General features: G+C 37.3%; 1 protein-coding gene across 7 annotated transcripts in view; it reads right to left on the bottom strand.

Annotated features, from left to right (window-relative positions):
• The window catches only part of SLC10A7 (solute carrier family 10 member 7), a 199,204-nt gene extending 180,165 nt beyond the window's left edge, over nt 1–19,039 (bottom strand). Inside the window, exons 1-5 of one of the 7 annotated variants that reach the window (XM_025042891.1) lie at nt 18,725–19,036; nt 14,050–14,132; nt 7,953–8,089; nt 3,136–3,211; nt 2,893–2,911 (exon numbers count right to left, since the gene is read on the bottom strand). In XM_025042891.1, coding sequence (XP_024898659.1) covers nt 2,909–2,911; nt 3,136–3,211; nt 7,953–8,089; nt 14,050–14,132; nt 18,725–18,824 — 399 coding nt within the window. In that variant the 5' untranslated portion in view covers nt 18,825–19,036 and the 3' untranslated portion in view covers nt 2,893–2,908. Of the gene's footprint in view, nt 1–2,892; nt 2,912–3,135; nt 3,212–7,952; nt 8,090–14,049; nt 14,133–18,724 lie in introns of those variants that run through there. The other 6 variants (XM_025042885.1, XM_025042888.1, XM_006906282.3 and 3 more) reach the window with 6 other exon arrangements.
• Nucleotides 19,040–21,691: the final 2,652 nt, after the last annotated feature.

The raw sequence follows: 21,691 nt of genomic DNA, 5'->3' as shown, positions 1-21,691 counted from the left end.
GCGCTCATACAATCCAATACTATTCACCCCACTTGACCAAATAAATTACTCCAGCACTTTCTCTTAAGTCAACAGCTGTCTCTCTACTGTACAATTCCCAACATGATAGAAATATGCTGCCATTTCTGCATTAAAAAAATCTCGACCCCATATTCTCCTCTAAATACAGCCCCATTTCTCTATTTTCTTTTTATCACAAAGGACCTCAAAGCAGTTGTCTATACCCTGGTATCTAAATCTTCTCTTCCTGTTTTCCCTAGAACCAATGTCAAACAAGCTTTTGCTCCTATGCGTCACCAAAACCATTCAGTCAAGGATACCGGTAACCTCCACATAGCTTAATTCGATTGCCAAATCACAAGATTCATCTCACACAACTTATATCAGCAGAGTCTGCCATAGTTGATCGTACCCTCCTCCTTCAAACACTTTCTTCATCTGGCTTCCAGGATTCCGTCTACCTCACTAATTTTGTTTTCTCTTTTGCCTTTGTCAGTTATTCCTCACTGTCCTGCCCTCATAATATGGAGGATCGGTCTTTGAACCACTTTTTTTTCTATCTATGCTCTCTCCCCAAGTAATCCCATCCCATCTTGGCTTGAAATACCATTATTTACTGATGATGCCCTAATTAATGTCTCTAGTTTAGACTACTACCTGAACTCTCAACTCTTGTATTTCTAATTGCTTACTGACATTTCCATTTGGATATGTAATAGGCATCTTAACACAACAAAAACACAAACTCTTGACTCATATGGCTGACATTACCAGTGTTTACCAATCTCCAGTTCTCCTCCCCTTCAGGGCACATGAATGAAAACACATGGTACAGCCACATGACTTGTTCTGGAATGTGAGCAGAAGTGCCATGTATCACTTCTAGCCTGGACAGTGAAAAGCCCATTTATGCTTCTCCAATCCCTCTCTTCCCCTGCTGTGGCAACTGAAACTGTTATGTACCACCTAGACGGTGAACCTCTAAGGCACGAGTCCTCAGTGATGGCACAGACCTTCTCACTGACCCACGTGGGACATGTACCATGAGCAAGAAATAGCCGCTACGTTTAGCCACTGATATTTTGGCATTTTTAGTCATCGGAGCATAGTCCCACCTGCCCAGACTGATACCCCCAAACCTGCTCTCACATAACACTCTTCTCCATAACAGCAACTCTGTCCTTTCGGCTGCTCAGTCAAAAATCTTGAAGTCATTCTTGACCCCTCTCTTTCTCTCACACCCCACATCTAATTCATGTGCCTTCAAAATACATATTCTGCAACCACATTTTATTGCCTCCATCCTGCTCTTCAAAAGACACTGGTAAGAGATTAAAAAAACAAGCCATACACAAGGAGGAAATATTTATAAAGCATAGATCCAATGAAGGACTTGTATCTAGAACATATAAAATTCTCAAATCTCATCAACAGGAAAACAAAAGATCCAACTTAAAAAAAAGCAAAAACTTTAATAGACATTTCACCAAAAAAGACATGGACAGCAAATAAGCACATAGAAAGATAATAATGCTCACCATTACTAGTCACTGGGACTTGCAAATTAAATTAAAGCCACAACAAAATACCACTACACACATAATAGAATGGGTAAAATTAAAAAGACTGACAATACCAAGCACTGATGAGCTGTGGAACATGGCAACTTTCATATGCTGCTGCTTGAAATGTAAAACGGTAAAACCACTTTAGAAAATACTTTGGCAACTTCTTAAAAAGTTAAACATATACCTATAGTAAAAAGAAGAGTACTTATGTATTGATAGAGATGGTCCACTTTAGAAGCTATTTAAAGATGATTTATAATTATTTATCAGTGATGCTTCCCTTGGTTGAAAGGCGCTAAAATATACACCTACTAGATGGTCCAGCCATTGCACTCCTATGTATTCCCGAGAGAAATGAAAATATATGTCCACTTAAAGATTTGTATGCAAACGTTCATAGCTGTAAAGGAGAAACTGCCCAAACATCCATTAACAAGTGAATGGCACAAACTGTGGTATATCCATACAAAGTAATACTGATCAGTGATTAAAAAGGAATGAATACACACGATTTTGGTGAATTTCAAAACAATTATGCTGAGTAAAAAAAGACAAAAGAAAAAAAAGAGTACACACTGTATAATTTCATTTAACAAAACTCTGGAAAATGCAAACTAATCTATAGCAACAGGAAACGGGTCAGTGGTTGCGTGGGGAAGAGGGTGCGAGGGAGGCCGGGAGGGACGGACCGAGGTGCACAGGAAACTCGTCAGAGGGCTGGGTGTGCTCACTCTCCTGACTGTGGAGACGGTTTCAGAGGTCTAGACGTAGGTCAAAACATTAAACTGTTTCAATGTTTGCAGTTTATGGTATATTGATAATACTTCAAAAGACTAGAATATAGTAGGCGATCAAGAAATATTTTTGGAATAAAGTAGATGAAAATGAAAACAGATGCTGAGAAAGCAAAATCCTCAGAATGAACTGAAGTGGGAACCTCTAACATCTTCCCTCTCTCGATAGCATTCTTTCCTGAATGATGGGATATAAGTGGGAAAGGAGGAATATGCTGCTACAAAGCAAAGTCCCTCAGTATGAAGACAGAGGGTCTTTCGACCCAGAAGAACCACCTCTAAGTAGCTCCTGACATGGACTCTTCTTTTGTTCCAGTCCCCAAGCAGCGGGATAATTTCTTTGAACTTATTTTAGAAACATGTCCTCATTTCACCTTTGTAAAATCATTTTCACTCGCCATTAAACTTATACCAGCCCATTTTCCACGAATTTATTTTGTTACAAATTTTTTAAGAACTAAAGAACGGTCATAGCAGGTGTCCTCAGGTTGAGTCTTGGATGGAAAGTCCTTTCCTTGGATTCCTTGTCCTCTGTCTCCTAATTTCTCACTGAAGTAGAAAAATCATCATCTCTATTTCAAACACCTCCCTCACTCTTATCTTAGAAATCCTAAATTCCACTCATTATCATTAATTTTAGCATCATCCTAACATATGAATGCACCCACTTCTTTCAGAAGCTGCTATGGTTATGTGTCTTCGTCATAAAATAGAATAGAAAATAAAAGCACAGCCCCCACACAGGTCTAAATAAAGTCAGCCCTATGACTCACCTCATTTCCACCGACTGCCTTGGTTAAAATCACTGCAGAAGACACAGGGGGAGGCATGCAACCTACAGTCTGCAAACTGAAAAAGGAAAAAAATGAAGTTATAAATAGTAGGTTTTTTCAGTCGTAAATAGTTTTCACTATGTTCATTCTAAAATTTGCAGAGCTAAGTAAATGAAAAGAGGAGAGCGATTATGTGCATGCTCTGTTGAGTTTAGACAATTCTGCATGACGCCACATGGCTTAGAGGACACAGCAAATGCACGAGAAAGCTCTCATTCCATTCACAAGCTTCGGTGATTTTTAAAAATTACTTAAGCTCTTATTATATAATTTTTAAAACAGTCAAGTTATAGTAAGTATAGTCATGAAAGATAAGCAAAATGGTCAATCACTTTGAAAGTGTATACAGTCTTAAGTTATTTTCATGTATGTCTTCCTTATCTATTTTGTAGAGTCTTTTGGCAAAAGTAAAATTTTAAAACCACTTCCGAGGTTCAAAAATATGTAACAAAACACAAGCTTACATTTGCTGATTCCTTTCTATAAAATAACAATTGTCAAACTTTCTTCTCATGAAAGACATTTTCATGTTGTAATATCATTGTAGAAACAGCCATGATACAATCATATACTTTTTGGATTCAGATTCTGGAGTAAATTCTACTGTCTATTCTAAATTTGGCTTTTATTACCCAAATTATAACAAAAAGTCTATTCTCTTAGTTTAGGACAGAAAATACATTGAATAACAAGTAAATGGAGCTACATCTAAGTACAAAACGGAGTAAACCTAAGCACTAAAGTTAAAAAAACTTACTCAGCTTTCATACAGAATATACATTCTGGGGATAGTGAGGAGCTGGCCTGACTAAAGTGAAAAATTCAAACAGAATAGAGGACACAGAGTATCTGACTAATATTTTGAATTCAAGATTACAATAATTTTTATTCACTTTTGTAATAATGTATTATCTAAACTTTATGCTATGAATTTACATTAGCTCTGAAATAAGAAAAAATAAATTCATTTGGATAGAAAACATAAGAAAACACCTTTTTATGGAATTTCCAGTTCAAATCAATTCAATGTGGTCTCCCTTTAAGGACTATTTTCCCAAATAATATCAGTCTGTCCAATTATGAATTTCCAATCTCTGAGCCTTCCTTATCATCACTATCATCATCACAAATACTTACTGAGCATTTACTATTTGTAGTAGGTACTATTCTAGACACTTTACTCATTTATTCCTCACAACTATTTAAGATAAATACTATTATTATTCTCATTTTACTGAAAACTGAAGTTAAGAAAGAAGTTAAATAACTTGCCCAAACTCACAGAGTCAACTGTCTAGGGTTAAACTTTTATTCTGGAATCCAGGGTCAGAGACTTATCCTTACTACTCCTCCAGCCTCTCTGCTTTTGCTCTCCTTCCTCTTCCACCAATACTACTAGGGAAAGGGCCTCTCAGGTATTTCCAATTTTTCTAGCTTTTTCATCCTTTCCCTTTCTTCTGGCCTCTTCCCATCTATTTACAAAGAAGCAGATCTCTCCCTACCTTAAAAAGAAAAATCCCTAAACGATTCATGGAATACATATGCCTTCTATAGGTAGGAAACTACACAAGGATGTAAAGAAAAGCACGAGACATCATTCCTACCTTCAAGGTGGCAGAAGACTGAAAACATAAATGTAGATAATGAACCTCAAAATTAGTTGAGTTTGCCTCCTCAAAATATAATCCTACTTTTTTCACTGTGGCTCACTGTTGACCTTTAAAGAGCACTCCACCTCCACGACCCCAAGGCCATTCTCTCTTTACTCCCCTGCCATCTGACTTATGCCCCTTGTACTAGTAAAAGTAGTAACCTTAAAAATAACCAGTGATCTCCTAATCACCAAATCCAACGTCCTTTTTCTCATATTCATTCTCTTTACCTTGTTGCTTCCCAAAGCACTCTATTCTTTTGGTTACCATAGTATCTCATCAATTTGATTTGTCTTTTAAACCTGCCCATTCTAATTTTTTGTTGTCTCTCCTGTGTTTGTGTCAATATTATTTTCATATCTGAATCTGTAAGAACAGTTTCAAATTTACATTTCTAGCCCTAACATCCATTCCTAAGTTTGTAGCTGCCTATAACTCCTACCTCAAACTAAACATGTCTAATGTTGAATTTATATATGTTCTTAAAAATCAAGTTGCCTCTCAATTTACCTTTTGCTGTCAATGGGACAGTTTTTCCCTAATGATTCAGTTTGAAACTTTGGAGTTATATGTGTCAGCATTCACTTCTTACCAATCAATCAATCAATCAATCACCATAATCAACTTTCCCCTCTTTCCCATGACTGTCACCATCGTCCCCTTCAAACTCTTTTCGCCCAAGTCTAGACATTTCCGAATGCCACTGAATGGTCTCTGTGCCAGGTAAGGAGTGTGTGCTCAAAATATATTTATTTCCAATGACTTCACATGGATCCTGACGGGAGGCTGCAGCTCTCTCAGGTTAACATACTAAGTCTGTATTCTCGTGTTGGGGAGGGGAAAGGAGAAAAAGTGAGCTAAGACAGCCTTATCTAAGCGAGTTAGGCTAAGTTTGTACTCCTGAGGTTTAATATCCTGAGCAGAGAATTATATGCTTGTTTTCCTTAGCATACTGAGACTGCAGGCCCTGCTCTACTCTTCCTATACACCCAGTACAATCAGTTTTTTTTTTCCTTAACGACCACTTTTTAGCATGTTCTCTTGTTCGGCACATTTAAGAACTCTCTGTCACCGATAGATTCAAACTCAAATTCCTGAGCCCAGTAGTTCCGGCCTTCTGGAGACTTTTTATCTTTTCTCCCACTAATGCCTCATATTTTAATTCTCTACTTTAGGAGTACACAATCCTTGCTGAAATTCTTACCCTTTAATTTATTACATCATTAATCTGACAAATCATATGCTGCCCCATTTTGCTTGGTTACTATTTTATATATATGTCTTACATATCCCGCTAAATTGGAAGTTCCTTGAATAGAAGCAAAATAAGTTAACACTTTCCTATTTCTTGAGTGCTCTATACATGGCAGATACTTGGTAATTATTGGTTCATAATACGCATCATACATTGTTGCTCTAAAATGATGTCATTATATTTGTGGCTTTTTATGCTTTTTAGTAAAATTTTATGTTCATTCTCTCAAACTCAATTTGGCCAAAACAGCACTCTTGATTTTCCCCTCTCATCCTAACTTATTTTTCTCTGGCTAAGTAAATGATGCCACCAATTACCCAATGGCTCATGCCCCCAATCCAAAAGTCATCCTTGATTCCTTCCATATCCTATCCACCCATTGGTTCTGAGAGCTCTAATTTAAAAATATACCCATCACACATCCATTTCTCCCTACTGCACTGCTACACCATACTAGCCTCCAAGCTGGTCCCCTGGCTTTCTCTCAGGCCTTTCTAGTATCTATTCTCCACACAGTAGCCATGAGAATCATTTGTAAATATAAATCGGATAATACCACTTTCTCCTTTAAATCCCTCCAGTAGTTTCCTGTAACACTCAGAATAAAATCTGAATGCTTTACCACAGCCTACAGGGCTCTGAAGGACCTGGCTACATTTCCACCTCCAAGTCATATTATTCATCCTGTCTGTCACTGAGCTCTGGACATCATGGTTGCTTTCCTGAGTCTAGAACACATCAGGCTTGTTCCTGCCTTGGAGCCCTTGAACATTCTGTTTCCATTGCCTAGAACATTCTGCCCCCGCCCCAGAACTCTGCAGTCTAAATTAATCACCAGCCTGTGCACCCGACCACCTTCAACCATATCATATTGTTTACCTCATATCACTTATCTCTATCTTGATCATCTATTACTTGTTTATTGACAATCACACACAAAACTGGCTCTTGGCCAATTTTGCTCACTGTTATTTTTCTAAAACCTATAATAATCCCTGGTACATAGTAGGAGCTAAATAAATGACTTAAGTGAGTGAATTAATAAGTGACCTCAGTTGATATCCCCAACATTGTTATTAAGCAGGCAGTAAAAGTGTGATTATCCTCATTTTATGGACTGGGATACTGAGGTTCAAAATTATTAAATGCCTTTCCTCAAAGTCACATAGCAAGTTAGGGACAGGGTCAGAATGCAGTCTTTGGGCTTTAAGTGTTTTAGCTATCTTCCATGATGCTAAAATGTGGTTAGTTTTAGACTAATTCAAATGATCTTTAAAAATCATTAAATCCTCTTAATAAACATGGCAACACTTTTTATGGGAAAAAAAGACTAACAAAAAATATATCTGTTGTTAATTCAATTATCTTATCGAACTCAAAACAGAACAAGTGAAAAAGTGAAAAACTATATATATAGTTTTTTATTTCCTACACATTTTTAAAAGCATGTATTATACTCAGCTATTATTACTTGTATATATTTGGTAAGAAAAACTGCAAAAATTGAAGTACCCAATTGACAGCCTACATTACACACATGCATACAGATCTTACATCCTCCAATCCCTTCCATTTATCTCCCGACATAAATCTTTTAAATTCCTAGAAAATTGTCCATCCTAGAATCTTAAGATCAAGCATATGGGTATATTTTAATATTCTGTTATAAAATTCTTGAATGAACCACCTTCATAAAAACATTATCATTTTAAAAGATAATAATAATGTTAAGTGTTTTGATTTCCTTGTAAGATATAACACAAGCTCTTTTGTATATAGTTGCCACAGAAACAATAATGTTACTAGAGATACCCCATCAAAAGTAGAACCTTCAAAATATTTAAACATACCCTTTTAAAAGCCATTCATTGATGGGTGTGATTGATAAAAGCTGAAGAAAAAGCCATATTGTTGCTGGGAAGAATGCAAGTGTAAAGATCTGAATGAAAAGATGCAGTCTTACATGCACCAAAGCACTGGTCAGCTCCTGCAAAAATGGACATGGAATAACAAAAGTAAGAAAACTACTTCTGAAGAGAGACTGCTACTAGCATAACATCACAGGAATTAGTTTTTTAAATTGAGATACAATCGACATAGAACACTGTATGAGTTTCAGCTATATAACATGATGCGATATTTTTATATATTGCAAAATGATCACCATAATAAATTTAGTTAAAATCCATCAAGTTGAAGTTATTTTACAATTTTTTTACTATAAGCATATGCATGAGACAGACTTTAATTAAAGTTATTGAGGAAGATTATGAAGTTATTCATGAAGATTATGATTTTTATATAAAATTTCTAAACTATTCTAATTTCTTTTGAATACACAATACACAACAACAGTTCAGATTTGTAAAATTCTGGACCAAGACTAAGCTAACTACCTTTACACCAGAATAGATTTGAGGATTATTGACACTATAAACGAACAAGTATGTTTAATTACATAAAAAATAATTTTGCTTAAAAATTTTAGCAGGACCTATCACATTTTAATTAAATATGATAATTCACCAAAACTAGTGAGGCCTCAGTTTGGCAAGATGTTACTGAATCTACACACAAATCACAATTTTTTAAACTGTTTTCCCCAACATTCTATAATTCACAATGGCTTTTTCCCCAAAATCTACTCACTAGATTTCTTTGTTAACATTTACTAGATATCAGCTATCTGCTATGCTCTGAACTTGCTACTTTATTTATGTTATCTCATTTAATCCTCATGACAACCCCATTAGGTAGATATTATTATCCGTATTTTACAGATGAGGAAATTGAGACTGAGAGCTACTATACAGTGAAGATCAGAATCAAACCCATTAAATCCACGCCTGCTTCTTCCCCTGTGCCATACTGCTGCCGCGAGAGGGAAATAATTCCCGCGAAACATGACAAACCAGACACACGTTATGAGTCTCACAGCTTAAAAAAAGATTCTAAGCTGGACTTTGGGGTTTAACTATGTACTAACAAGCATCTGCATTTGAATTTCTTTGACTTATGTGCTCACTCAGTGAAAATAAAACAAATACAGAAAGTAGTAGACAATTTATATAAAACATTCAGGCAGTCATTAAAGCATATTCAAAGATGCCAGAGATTCACTGGTTAGAAGCATAGCACTGTAGTGTTAGGAAGACATTCAAGAGATCCTCAGCCTCGAGACGTTAACCATAGTTTATAGTTTAATAAACAGTAGGTTAACTCGGATTCATTCACTGATCACCACTTTCTGAGATCTGTCTCATTGGCTCTCACTGTTTTTATCTCCCTGTGTGAAGACACACAGCAGTTCCAGTTTGGTCAGAAAGCGTTCTTGATGACATCTAAGGAACTTCTGGCAATCTGGGTCTAATGGAGGGCAATTGGGAACACTGAGCAGACCAGAGGCCTTCTAGGTCCATGGATCAGAGCTAAGAGAAAAGGAGCCATTCTTATCCTGAATTGGAAGTTTCACTTCAAAAAACATGAATATCAGCAGTTCCAAGAACTCTTAGCAGTCTTGAAACCAAATCTCACTCAGGTATACTTAGAGGCATTCAATAAATACCAATAAATATCAGTGTTTTTTATTTTTAAAAATTATAATAAAATGGTTAGCCAGAATATCATAATTAAGGCATCTACATATATATCTTAGATATATAAAACAGTATAAACTTTTCTGAAAAGTAATTTGGGAATATAGATCAAGGGCTATAATAAAATTTATATTCATGGACCCCAAAATTTTATGCTTAGGCATTTATCCTAAGGATATAAAAAATGATTACAAGCATTCATACATGGAATTGATCCTCACAGCATTACCTATTACGGTCAAATCTGGAAACGACTTAAACATCCAAAGATGAGAGACTAACTAAACAAACATAAGATGAAACCGTGATAAGAGCTGTTAAAAACCATGTTAAAACTGTCGACAAGGATGTAGGAGTACAGGGTCTCTCTCTCCTTAACCAATAAGACTGTAAATTGGCATAACCTATGGACAGCAACATGCAACTCATTTCTTCATTCAATAAATATTTATTTAGCACTGGCCGCCATTCCAAGGACTTGGAATATCTATCACAACTTAAACTACAGGTATCATTTGACCTAGCAATTCCACTTCTAGGAATTAACCCTTCACATATGCTCCCAACTGTGAAAAATGGCATATTTTTAGGTTATTCTTTGCATCTTGTTTCTAATAGCAAAACCTTATAAATTACCCAAATGTCCTTCAATAGAGGACTAGGAAAATACATCATGACACATTCACAAAATGGAATATTTTTCAGCATACAAAAAGAAACAGAGAATTCTTTATGTGTTGATATGAAATAATCCCCAAGATATATTTTTTGAGTAAAATAAGGTAAGGTGGTAAACAGTATAAAATACCTTAGTTTAAAGGGAGGATATTTATGTTTTCCATAGAATACCTCAGGAAAGGTACACAAAAACTGTTAGCATTGGTTGTCTCCACAGAAGAGAACTAGTTATCTGGCAGAGGGGTAAAAAGAAGACTTCTCATCATACATACTTTTGTACCTTTTGATTTATGTTCATAAAAGTAAACAAAATGTAAATTATTTTATTTTAAATGTACATAAAGACAAATTAAATAAAAGTATTAAATTATATGAAAAATTATTATTATACAATGTCACAGAAAAATAAGATTATATATGTGTATATATACGTATATACATATGCAAGTACGTATATATATACAGTTACATATATACAATTTAAAAAATAGATTTTCTATATGTAAAAAATATATTTAGAAAAAAAGACTAAAACACACAGAGATGTTAATAGTTATTTTTATTCTTTCTAATCTTTCTTCAGTGAGGAAATACCACTTTTGTAATCATAAAAAGTTATAAAAAATAAAATGTAGTTAGAGAATACCAGCTGACCTAATGAATGACAATTAGAAACAATTGATATTACATCAAAATAATGGAACAGTAAAGAACCCGGCGAAATGAATCATGAGAGCCTGCTGCTCTGGGTTATAAGGGGCCTCTTAACAACAGGGAAATAATAGACATGAAGTGTTTCTAAGAAAGATACTCAAGACTGTCACAAAAACCCAGTGTTATGTAAGATCTTCTTCATATAACCTTAATAAGAAAATAAGGTAACACTGGAAAAGAAAAAGCAAGTAACACGAGGAAATCCAAAATAGTATTCTTCTATACGTAAATGTAGAATTTAGGGCCACATACTGAAATAAATGCCATCATGAATAATTGAAAAATTGATCCTGCATGACATTTTGTTTATTCAACTTGTAATACAAGTCAAATTCAAAAAAACTTAAGGAGATACTCCACATACTGATTATACCAGAGTCTCACTGAAAGTATCAAGAATTGTTTAAAATTAGGGGCTCTGACTGGGATCTAGAAATATTTTCATCACATACCAATTTCCCTTCTAACCCTCATTTGGCCTTTATTTGATTCAGTCTCTGAGAGTCAGCTTCATAGCTCTGTGCTGGAAACAAGTAGCATGAGACCTGAGTTTAGAATTTACTATATTTACTTCTAAGCAAACAGGATTTTAAAAAGTAATCTGTTTAGAAAAATAAGGAAAAACCTGTATATTCTGCTCTACTCGGGACCCTTTGGGGTCCTGAGCACAGTGCCATGTCATCATAGCCACTTGATAGATGTTTGTTTAAATGGTCTGTTAAGTGACAAATCCTTTGAAACTGTAGGTTTGAAGTTAGCTAAATACAAAATATATATCAAAGATGATCTTATTTCACTTTAGTACAACAAAATTTCAGAAACCATTTCAACAGGTATTTTAGAAGATTTAGCACTAAATCTTTTTAGCATGAAGTTTTAAGTTATTTATAATTTCAATAAGTGAGCAAAACAAATTTTAGAATACACATCAATGTATTTTATAATTACATCAATATATGGGTAATACTACATGAAATGTCAATATGAATCAAACTCAAATGGAACCACTGTAAATGCTCAAATAAACTCAAGTCAATAATAATTTACTGTCTCCTGTGTGCAAAAATGCGCTAGGACCTAACAGGATATGAAAACGGTAGTCCCAGCTGAAATTAATTTAAGATTATTAACTAGAAAACAAATAAAAACAAGATTGCTACCTTCTAATTTACAACTGTTCAGTTGCCCAGGAAATTAGCAGGGCTTAGAGATAGTTTAACATTACACAATGATGCAATCTAGGGCATCTTAAGTTAAATGGATCTTGAAAATGACTTAATGTATTAGTTTCAAAAGGGCCTTTCATGGAGAAAATTGCTTTGATGGCTACTTAGATACTGTAAGAAAGCACAGAATCAAGGCATTTCACCATTAGATCCAAATTAGTTGGATGACTCTGAAGGTTTTCCTAGGTGCTTAAGGAAGAATTCAGTCCTTAGAGAAATGCTGATAGCTGTGACATTCCTTCTTCAGCTCCTGCATCCTATGAAGTTGGCTGCTTTACAGAATAGCATTAAGAAGCTAAGGAGAGAATCAATTCTCTTGCCAGATTTCCCATGGCATAAGTAACAGCTATAGCCATTAAGCAGCCACCAGGGGATGTAGTTAGAGCAACACCCCAAGTAGAGGACTTGAGTAAGGCAGCTGCTCCACCAAGAGCATTAGCCAAGGCCAGCAGGAAGACCTTCAAGGATGATCAGACCAGCACCACAGGAGTAGCAAGTATCTTTGTCTACCATTGTATCTCGCCTTTGAGAACCAACAGAACTCTGGTGTTGATGGGAAAAGACTGTGCCCTCTAAGCACTAATCATAGCCCTTACATATCAATATAATTTCTAAAAACTAGAATTTGACATATTTAGGAATTCCTATCCATGGCAGTTATTTTCAGAAGACCAATAATCAGCAAGAATATTTAGAATTCTTGAGACACAATTTATCTGTCACAGACACTACACATGAATCCAATCTATACGGAAATGCCCTCAATAAAAAGATTTATACCAACCTGATAACTACAAAATACATAAATTTAGTAAAACCATATTTTTTCCATGATGATAAAAAAAAGAAGGTAAACTAAATTTAGTCTTCTTTCAAATCACATTTAAAAGAAAGAAACTTTAAATAAAGGCAAGATAGGATGCAGAAATAGAATTTTAAATTTTAAAACCATTTCCAAAAAAAAAAAAATCTTTCTTATATAGTAAGATATCCCTATCTGTATAAGAATAAGCATTTTAGAATGAATGACAACTTTTAAAACTCTATGTAATTTCTTCAAAAGCAAATGGGGATTTTCTGCTCTTTTTTCTTCCATTATAAGCCAAAAGGAAATCATAAATTCTATTCATTCTTATCTCGAATGTAAAAATGTCTGGATTTCTTTAATTACAAGGAATCCCATGTTCAGTGACATTTGGATTAGTAAATAACATTACCTGTATGTCTTCATGATAGATTTTGACTTAGTATGAAAAATACCAATATTTCTCTTAAAAAATCTATTACTAGATATACTAACAAAGAATATACTTTAAAAATATGCAAATTAATTAAAAGTTATAACAAGTTATCACTTGAGCAGCGTGAGTCCTGGGAACAAAAGATGATCCACAAAGTTATGGAAACGAACTGAACATCAACAGCTTAAATGTGGCACAGCAGTTACCACCATAACCTGAGGAAGACCTGAACTAGATGCTTCACCTCAGTTGCCATATTAAAAACTTACTCATTATAATATCCCCAGGGGCCATGCTGCTCAACTGTAGAGTTTCTATATTATGTAGGTACAAAACACAAGTCTTCTGCCTGAAGTCCAAATGATCTTGTTATAGTGAAGCCTTCAGACTATAGCTACACGTGGCTTCACAAAAGGATTCTGATCTTTCAAAATATTAAGTACAGACTAAATTTTTCTCCTCGCTTTTCATGTGCCCCACAGGTGACAGTACCTCTGTTTTTAATGATAGTCCACTGTTAAAGAATATTGTTGCAACAGCAATGTAGGAGACAGTTATTTCTGGCTTCAGTGGTCCTAAAGAGAGAGAAATGAGTTACTGTTAGAATTTCCAGTAGATAGCTGGGTATAAAAGACAAATTCATTGGAGAAGGGCAAATGGTACTTTAAATCTTAGTGTTGGTCATAGTAGACTACTGTCCTCACAGGGTTAAGCATTTGCTGTGATGCAGTCGAATTCCAGAGAGGAGTTTCCAGAAGGCAAGGACCATGGCTGTCCAGCTCAGCAGTCTCCTTAGACCAGAAGAATAAAAAGAAACTCAAAAATAAACTCTGCTCTCACGTCAACATCCTTCAAGATAGGTCTTCATTATATCTTCCACAGTATCAGTGCCTATATAACAAATAAAATTCCCTAAACCAAAAGGAGAGAATCAATGGGAGAAGTTCCCTTCTCTTTAGCAAATATTATTTTATTTCTTCTAGGATACCAGAAACAAAATGTATTCATGCATACATTCAGTTCTCTCCAAGAGTATTCGATCTACAAATATTTACTGAGCACTTAACTATGTGATTGAGATAATGTAGATAGAGTTATAGAGTACCTAACAATATGCTGTTAAAACTGTGATTATTATGAAATTGTGCCTGGGCATACTGTAGTGAACCAGACAGGCTGGATCTTTGTCCTCCAGAAAATCCTCTCTGGAGTTAGGCTGGCATCATCCCAGATGCATTAACGTTATGAGTACAATAGGAACAACCCTAACATTTATCTATTTTTGTGGCTTGTACACAATTGGCTTAAAGATCTAATGTGCTAACCACCGAACAGCATTCTTATAAAAGATATAGTTCTGAAAAAATGCCATTTTATACCTACATACGAGTAATTCTCCAGCAACAGCATTTTTATCCCCCATTGACATTTGGCAATGTATAGAAAGTTCTTGGTTGTTATAACTCAGGGGACAGGGGGTGCGACTGGCATCTAGAAGATCAGGAATTTCGCTACATGTCCTGGAAGGCAGAGGAAAGCTGTCCCAACCGCAAAGAATTATCACGTCCAAAAGGTCAGTAGTACCAAGGTTGAGAAACCCTGGCAAACACAAACAGTTTAAAATCTGAGATCATCTCATATTTGACATTCTATTCAGCCTTCTTGTGCTGGGCTGCATAGTATCCCCCAAAATTCATGTCCACCCAGAACCTGCGAATGTGATCTTATCTGGAAACAGGGTCTTTACAAATATAATCAAATTGAGATGAGGTCTTCTTGGATTAGGGTGGGGCCTGATCCGATGACTGTGTTCTTATAAGAAGAAGGAAATTTGGACACTGTCACATGCAGAGGAAACATGCTCAGGTGAAGGCAGAGGCAGAGAAAGGGGTTTTATCACCAAGGAACGCTGATAGCCAGCAGCTACCACAAGCTAGAAGAAGCAAGGAAAGAATCCTTCCTTCAGTAGAACATGGCTCTCTTGACATCTTGATCAGACTTTAGCCTCCAGAACTGTGAGAAAATAAATTTCTGTTGTTTTAAGTTGCCAGTTTGCGGTAATTTGTTGTGGCAGTCCTAAGACACTAAGAAGCCCTTTAAGCAAAATAACAGGATGTATTCGTGGCTCCTCTGTTCCTTGTAACTCTCCACCATATCTACAGATATTTCTCAATTCCAAGTTCAGGAAAAATCACCATTCATTCAGTCAACAAATATTTACTGAGCAGCTACTATATCTTAGGCATTTGTAGTATATCAGTAGATAAAAGAAATGAAGATCAAATTCTCTTATGTTCCAGGGCCTCCTACAAGAGACCTTTTAAAATGGTAGGAGGAATTCATTCTAATTTGGAGAAACCTAAAGCCCCTTTGAGACACATCACTGAAATGCTAATAGACCACTCAACTCGTGAATGTGGAACTAGAAGTCACCTAGGGCTGCAATAAAAACTCGGTGAATATTTGCAATGAGGTGAAAGTTGAAACTACAATAAAAAAATGATATCTGGCCCTCTCCAAGGTAACGATTATATCCTCCTCCTTACCAAAATAACCGGATCTAGATCTTAAGATGACTATAAGGCTAAAGTGGAAATATAAGTTTTAACTTTTCCTTTAAACAAAAGCAAAAATAAATGTTTATCATTGAAAATGAAATGAGGTAGCAAAATCAAAAGACAAATTGACTATAAAAAAATGAAGCAATTTCAGAGCTCCAAAACTCATCCTTTTTAATGGCCCAGGGTGGGGACAGGGGAAGGGGGTGATCTGGAACACTTAAGAATGCAAGGAATTATTGCCATTTCATAAAATCTATTCATCACTAAAGTAAACTTCACTTCTAAAACTAATCTAAGATATTCTTGCTAATATACTTAAGTTTATAGCATGTTTCTGATTATGATTTTTTTTTTAATGGAAAAACAAAGCAGTTTCCTTCTTAGGATTTATGTGTTATTACTGGGAATAATTTAAGATGCAGGTAGAAATGAGAAACTTATTCTATACCTCCAAAAAAGTAAAGCTTTCTCTTCCTGAGAATGACTAGCGCGGGGTTGAATTACAGTAAACTCTAATGTGTGCATAGTTCAAGGGCTTCTCTGGGTCACAGTGGGACAGATTATCGACATCTCAGAATCTATACACATTTACATCTACTGTGGCTCTTTATTTTCAACCTTCTTCTATATATTTAAAAATTAAATGTAACTGAGTAAAAAAATCCGTGAATTAATAATTAAATTACCTAAGCTAGTACCCATTATACTTTTTACCATTTGGAAAGTCATTCAACATCTTTAATTTTAGGATTCCCACATTTAAAAATTCCCTACCATACATAACTCACCTTTTTTAAAGGGAGGTTCAGATCATAGGTTGATACTTTAAGAGAAGTCTTACACTAAAAAATAAGAGTGTATTCTTTAAGGTATTGACCCAGGTAAAGGTGAAGTAAGCATCTTAACAAATTGAAGACTACCAAAACTTTTCCTACTTAAAAAAATAAGATTTACAGAATCCATCTCACATATGTTACTGGAGGAAAGCCTTAGGGAAGTGATTCAGCATTCCACAACCCTCTTTCCACAGAGCACCCCGGGAATGTAAGATAAAAGGTATTTTACCAAACCCAGGCCCTGCTGATCTAAACTTAAAGATCATACAACCACCTGTAACAATTTCACCTTAACATGGAGCAAATAAAAGATCTAACACCGGAAGCTATAGTGTACTAGTGAAGCTAGTAAAGTGTGCATTCCAGATCACCAGAGACACTCCCTAACTTTCTTAGTACCCAGCTAACTGCAGGAACAGGGAGTACTCATTTGACAGAAACTGAAACATCAATGTTCACAAGCTTCCCAAAAGCTCAAAGAGAGGCTGTGTCAAAGAAGAAACTGGTACCTTCAGGGAGAGAAACCTCCACAAATAACAGCTTTATTCTCAATGATATATCCTGCACATTTTGTACTAAGCTGAATATAGAAGAGGAAAAAAAACATAAACAAAAAGTTTTAATCCCTACAAACTTTGTTCAAGTAATTCCTTCTAAATGTTCCCTGAAGCTGCTTATAAATGAAGGTATTGAAGGTAGACAGTAGAAGGAACAACTGTTCTTCTGAGCAATCATTTCATTCATTTCCATCATGTTTTAACAACAAAGCACAAATAATTTCAAATATCCTCCTGAGCACTTCCTAACATAAAAAGATTGTGTGTGCTCACTTCTCTCCTTATCTGTCCCTGTTGTATGACTGAGGTAGTAAACCTATCAATACACATGGAAACTGACAAACAAGGCCAAAAAGACAATGAATTGAAGAAATTCAGTTAACGTTTATGAAAAGTGGGGCATGATTGTCTAAGGGATGGCGGGGGCATAAAAGGCTATTGATATTTCCAGTCATTTCCACCTATGCCCATTCCCACATGACAAGGCTCCCACTATTCAGATATTTGAGCATGATTTTGGTTCGCCTACATTTCTTTGCCAAAATACACACTACACGTACTCTAACACAGCCTGTCTGTTAGGCTGCTAAGTGAAGCAACTGAGTCCCAACAGCACACGGAAGTGGTGTTGTCCTGTAATGAAAATGTGCAACGTGTCAGTCAGCTTGGGAGTTTCTGGAGCAGCAGCAACTGCTACAAATCATCACTCTCCAACATGTGGGCCACAAAATCTGAGTTGGAGGAGGAAGAAGTGTTCCTTGCTCTTTTTCTTCCCCCGCTTTTTTTTTTTTTTTTTTTTTTTTTTACGGCGGGGGGCGGAGGGTCGGAAATAGACAAGGTAATGGTGTCTACTCCAAGACAGATAGATAAGGACCTCTTGGCAACCTAGCATCCCGTGGGACAGGATGTTAGTTTCAGGGGAAGAGAAATAAGTTTCATTCTCAGCAACCGGACTCCTCGATACTAAAGATACTCACCGATTATTCGCGGCAGAGGTAACCCGCGTTCTAAATCCTTTGCCCCATTCCTAATTACAAATCCTCTCCGGGGCTGGCAAATTAAAAAACCAGCGAAAGGGCCAAAAGACACTCTGGGCTGATCGTGCCCCTGAGAGAGGCAGACCCTTCCCAATTACGGTCTCCTCTCCTTTCCAAGACTCGAAATTAGTTCTGAAGTGGGAATCGCGGTGGAGCGTGCGAAGGAGTAGACTTACCCCCATTCACCCCTATGGACGGCTCCAGCTTAGCTCCGGCGATCGCCAGCACTATTCCAATCATGAACCATTCTTTCCTCATTCTCTCCAGCAGCCTCATGTTTGTTAGGGTGGGTGGGTTTTGTTTATTTGTTTGGCTTTTTTTCTTTTTAAGCTGCGATCGCTTATTCCCCAGGGCGTCTCCACACTTTCCACGGTCTCTCTTGACATGCAGCAGAGCAAGTCAAATTGCTACTTGTAAAGTGAAGACCGAGGGGTTGCTCAGACGGCTTCGAGGAGGGCTGGGAGTAGTAGTATCCAGTGACAGGAAAGCCTCACTGAGCGCCGCCATCACTACCACGCACCTCCTAATAGACGCACACACGACCAGAGCCAGGCCAGCCTGCGCTGGAGATCGGGAAAAGGAGTCTGGCCGCCGGGTGGGGCTGATGGACTCGCCACTTGCAAGACCTGCAGAACCTTAGGAATGACTGGGACAGGGAGGAGCGTGAGGGGCCACAGACACCTAGCTTCATCAAGGGTTCCTCTTTGACATACCTTTAGGCACAAGCGCCCGCGCCCCTGGAGCACATCTATGGACAGGCTCTCTTTGGCTTCTACACGAGACTGCGGGAAGGGCTAGCATGTACTTCGGGCAGGGACTTCTCTGTCGACAGCTGCGGCGGCGAGGTGCAGAGGTTTTTTTCCTTTAAAAAAAAAATTCCTTTTTTTATGCGCGCTTCTTCGAGGCATTACGACGCTTCCCCGACGCCCGCGTTGACGTGTGCGCGGGGGGGAAGGGGAGGTCACTCTCGGTCTCCTAGTTCCCCGCCAGAGCCGTTGGAGTTAGAAGTCCTCCGAGATCCGCACGGAAAAGCGACTCCGTCGTGGGGAGAGCTTTAGCTGCAGAGATGGGTTGAAAATTGGGCGCCGAGCAACGCCTAAGCCCACAGGACCCCTGCCCTCCAGCGTCCCCTGTAGCCCGCGAGGCCAGGCAGGACTCGCTCTGCCCCGAGCCGCCTCACTTACACCTGCCGGGAGTGGGGAGGACTCTGCGAGGGTTCATACCCCCACTGGGAGGTGAGAATCAAACCTTCCTTCGGGGCGGTGGGTGAGTGCTCAAGCTTGACCGGCAGAGCTTGCCCACCCAAGCAACAGGACCACTGTGGGAAGGGGTCAGGGACCCCGAGGCAAAAATGAGGGGCTGGCTGAGTAGAATGGGGCTCCAGCCTTCCATTGCCCCATGTGCTAGATTCTGCTGGGCCCCCAGTTTCTCCTTTCAAACGTTTTCTGGCAAGCGGTGACATTGATAGTTTAATGAATGAACTTCCCCATTATGCACCCAAATAAAATACTGCGTGACATTTTGGAAATAGTCTGATATCTAATAGTTAAATGTTTAACTATGGAACTTAAGGTTTGGAAGGGACTTCTGAGATTGTTCAATGATGCCACACCTTAATTCCGAGAATACTGAAAGATTGAAAAAGACATCCTCTATTAATTTAGCTTTATCCTGATGACACAACTTGTCCAAAAACTAAGCAGGTTTATGCAGTCGTGCTCCCAGTTGAAGGTTACACAGTACGAGTGTCATCTAATTATATATCAGGTAGAATAACAAAAGTGAATCTCAAGATAAAAAGAACTTAATAGGGAAACACAGATGACATTAAATAGCCTGAAAAGAGGAAACACATGAGGTATGATAAAATCTGATGTTAATTATCAGATAGTCAAAAAATAAGTGGAGATACATGAAAGATAGTTTACAACACAATTATATTCTTAGAGTAATTTCTCACTTGGTTAAAGAATCATACATCTCAGTCATTGAAGGTGTGTTCTTGTATTAAAAGATCATTAAACATTATGCTTACAGAAATTGAGCCAGTTTAACTTTATGGCTGTTCACATATTTACTAAGAACTCTTTGATCTGCTTATAGCAGAATCTAATTCATGGAAAAGTTTTGTTGTCAATGCTAATTAAAGGAAAACAATGCAGTGCACTGTGACTTCTGTTATAAGGCCCTATTAGCTTCCCATAGCTGCTATAACAAACACCTATAACTAGATGCCTTAAAATAACAGAAATGTATTCTCTGTAGTTCTGGAAGCCAGAAGTCCAAAATTAAAATACTGGCAAGGCTGTCCTTCCTCTGGAGGCTCCAGGGAGAGACTTCTTTCCCTGCCTATTCCAGCTTCTGGTGGTTGTCTGCATAACTTGGCTTGCTTTGTATGGCCACATGGTTCCACTCTCTGCCTATTTCACATTGCCTCCTCCTCTTCTGTCTGTGTCCTTGTCTTTTCTCTGTTTCTTTATTATAAAGACATTTGTCATTGGATTTAGGGCCCACCCAGATCATCCAAAATTATCTAATTTTAAGATCCTTAATTTATCTGCAAATATCCTTTTTCCAAATAAGGAATAGTGTTTCCCAGATATTCATGTCTACCTGGAACCTCAGAATGTGACCGTATTTGGAAATCAAGTCTTAAAGATGTGATTAGTTAAGATGAGGTCATACTGGATTAAGATGAGTCCTAAATCCAACAAGTAGTGTCCTTATGAGAAGGTCATGTAAAGACTCGCAAAAGAAACAGGAAGAAGAGAAAGTCATGTGAAGCTTGAAGCAGAGACTGGAGTGATAGGTCTACAAGCCAAAGAATGACAAGGATTCAGCTTGGAAACCACCACCAGAAGCTGAGAGAGAGGCATGGAACAGCTTTTCCCTGGGAGCCTCCAAAAGGAGCCAACCCTGATGACACCTTGACTTTAGAATTTTGGCCTCCTGAACTATGGGATAAGAAATTTGTTGTTGTAAGCCATCCAGTTGGTATTTTGTAAACGCAACCCTAGGAAACTAATACGGTACCATTCACAGATTCCAGAGATCCTATGTGGACCTATTTTTGGGGCGGCCATCATTCAACCCACTACAAGGCCCTTCCTGCCTTCTCGTTTATCCGTTACTCTCTTTCTTCA

This window comes from Pteropus alecto, unplaced genomic scaffold (assembly GCF_000325575.1).
Source record: "Pteropus alecto unplaced genomic scaffold, ASM32557v1 scaffold50, whole genome shotgun sequence".
NCBI lineage: Eukaryota > Metazoa > Chordata > Mammalia > Chiroptera > Pteropodidae > Pteropus > Pteropus alecto.
This window is presented reverse-complemented; position numbering and strand designations above follow the sequence as displayed.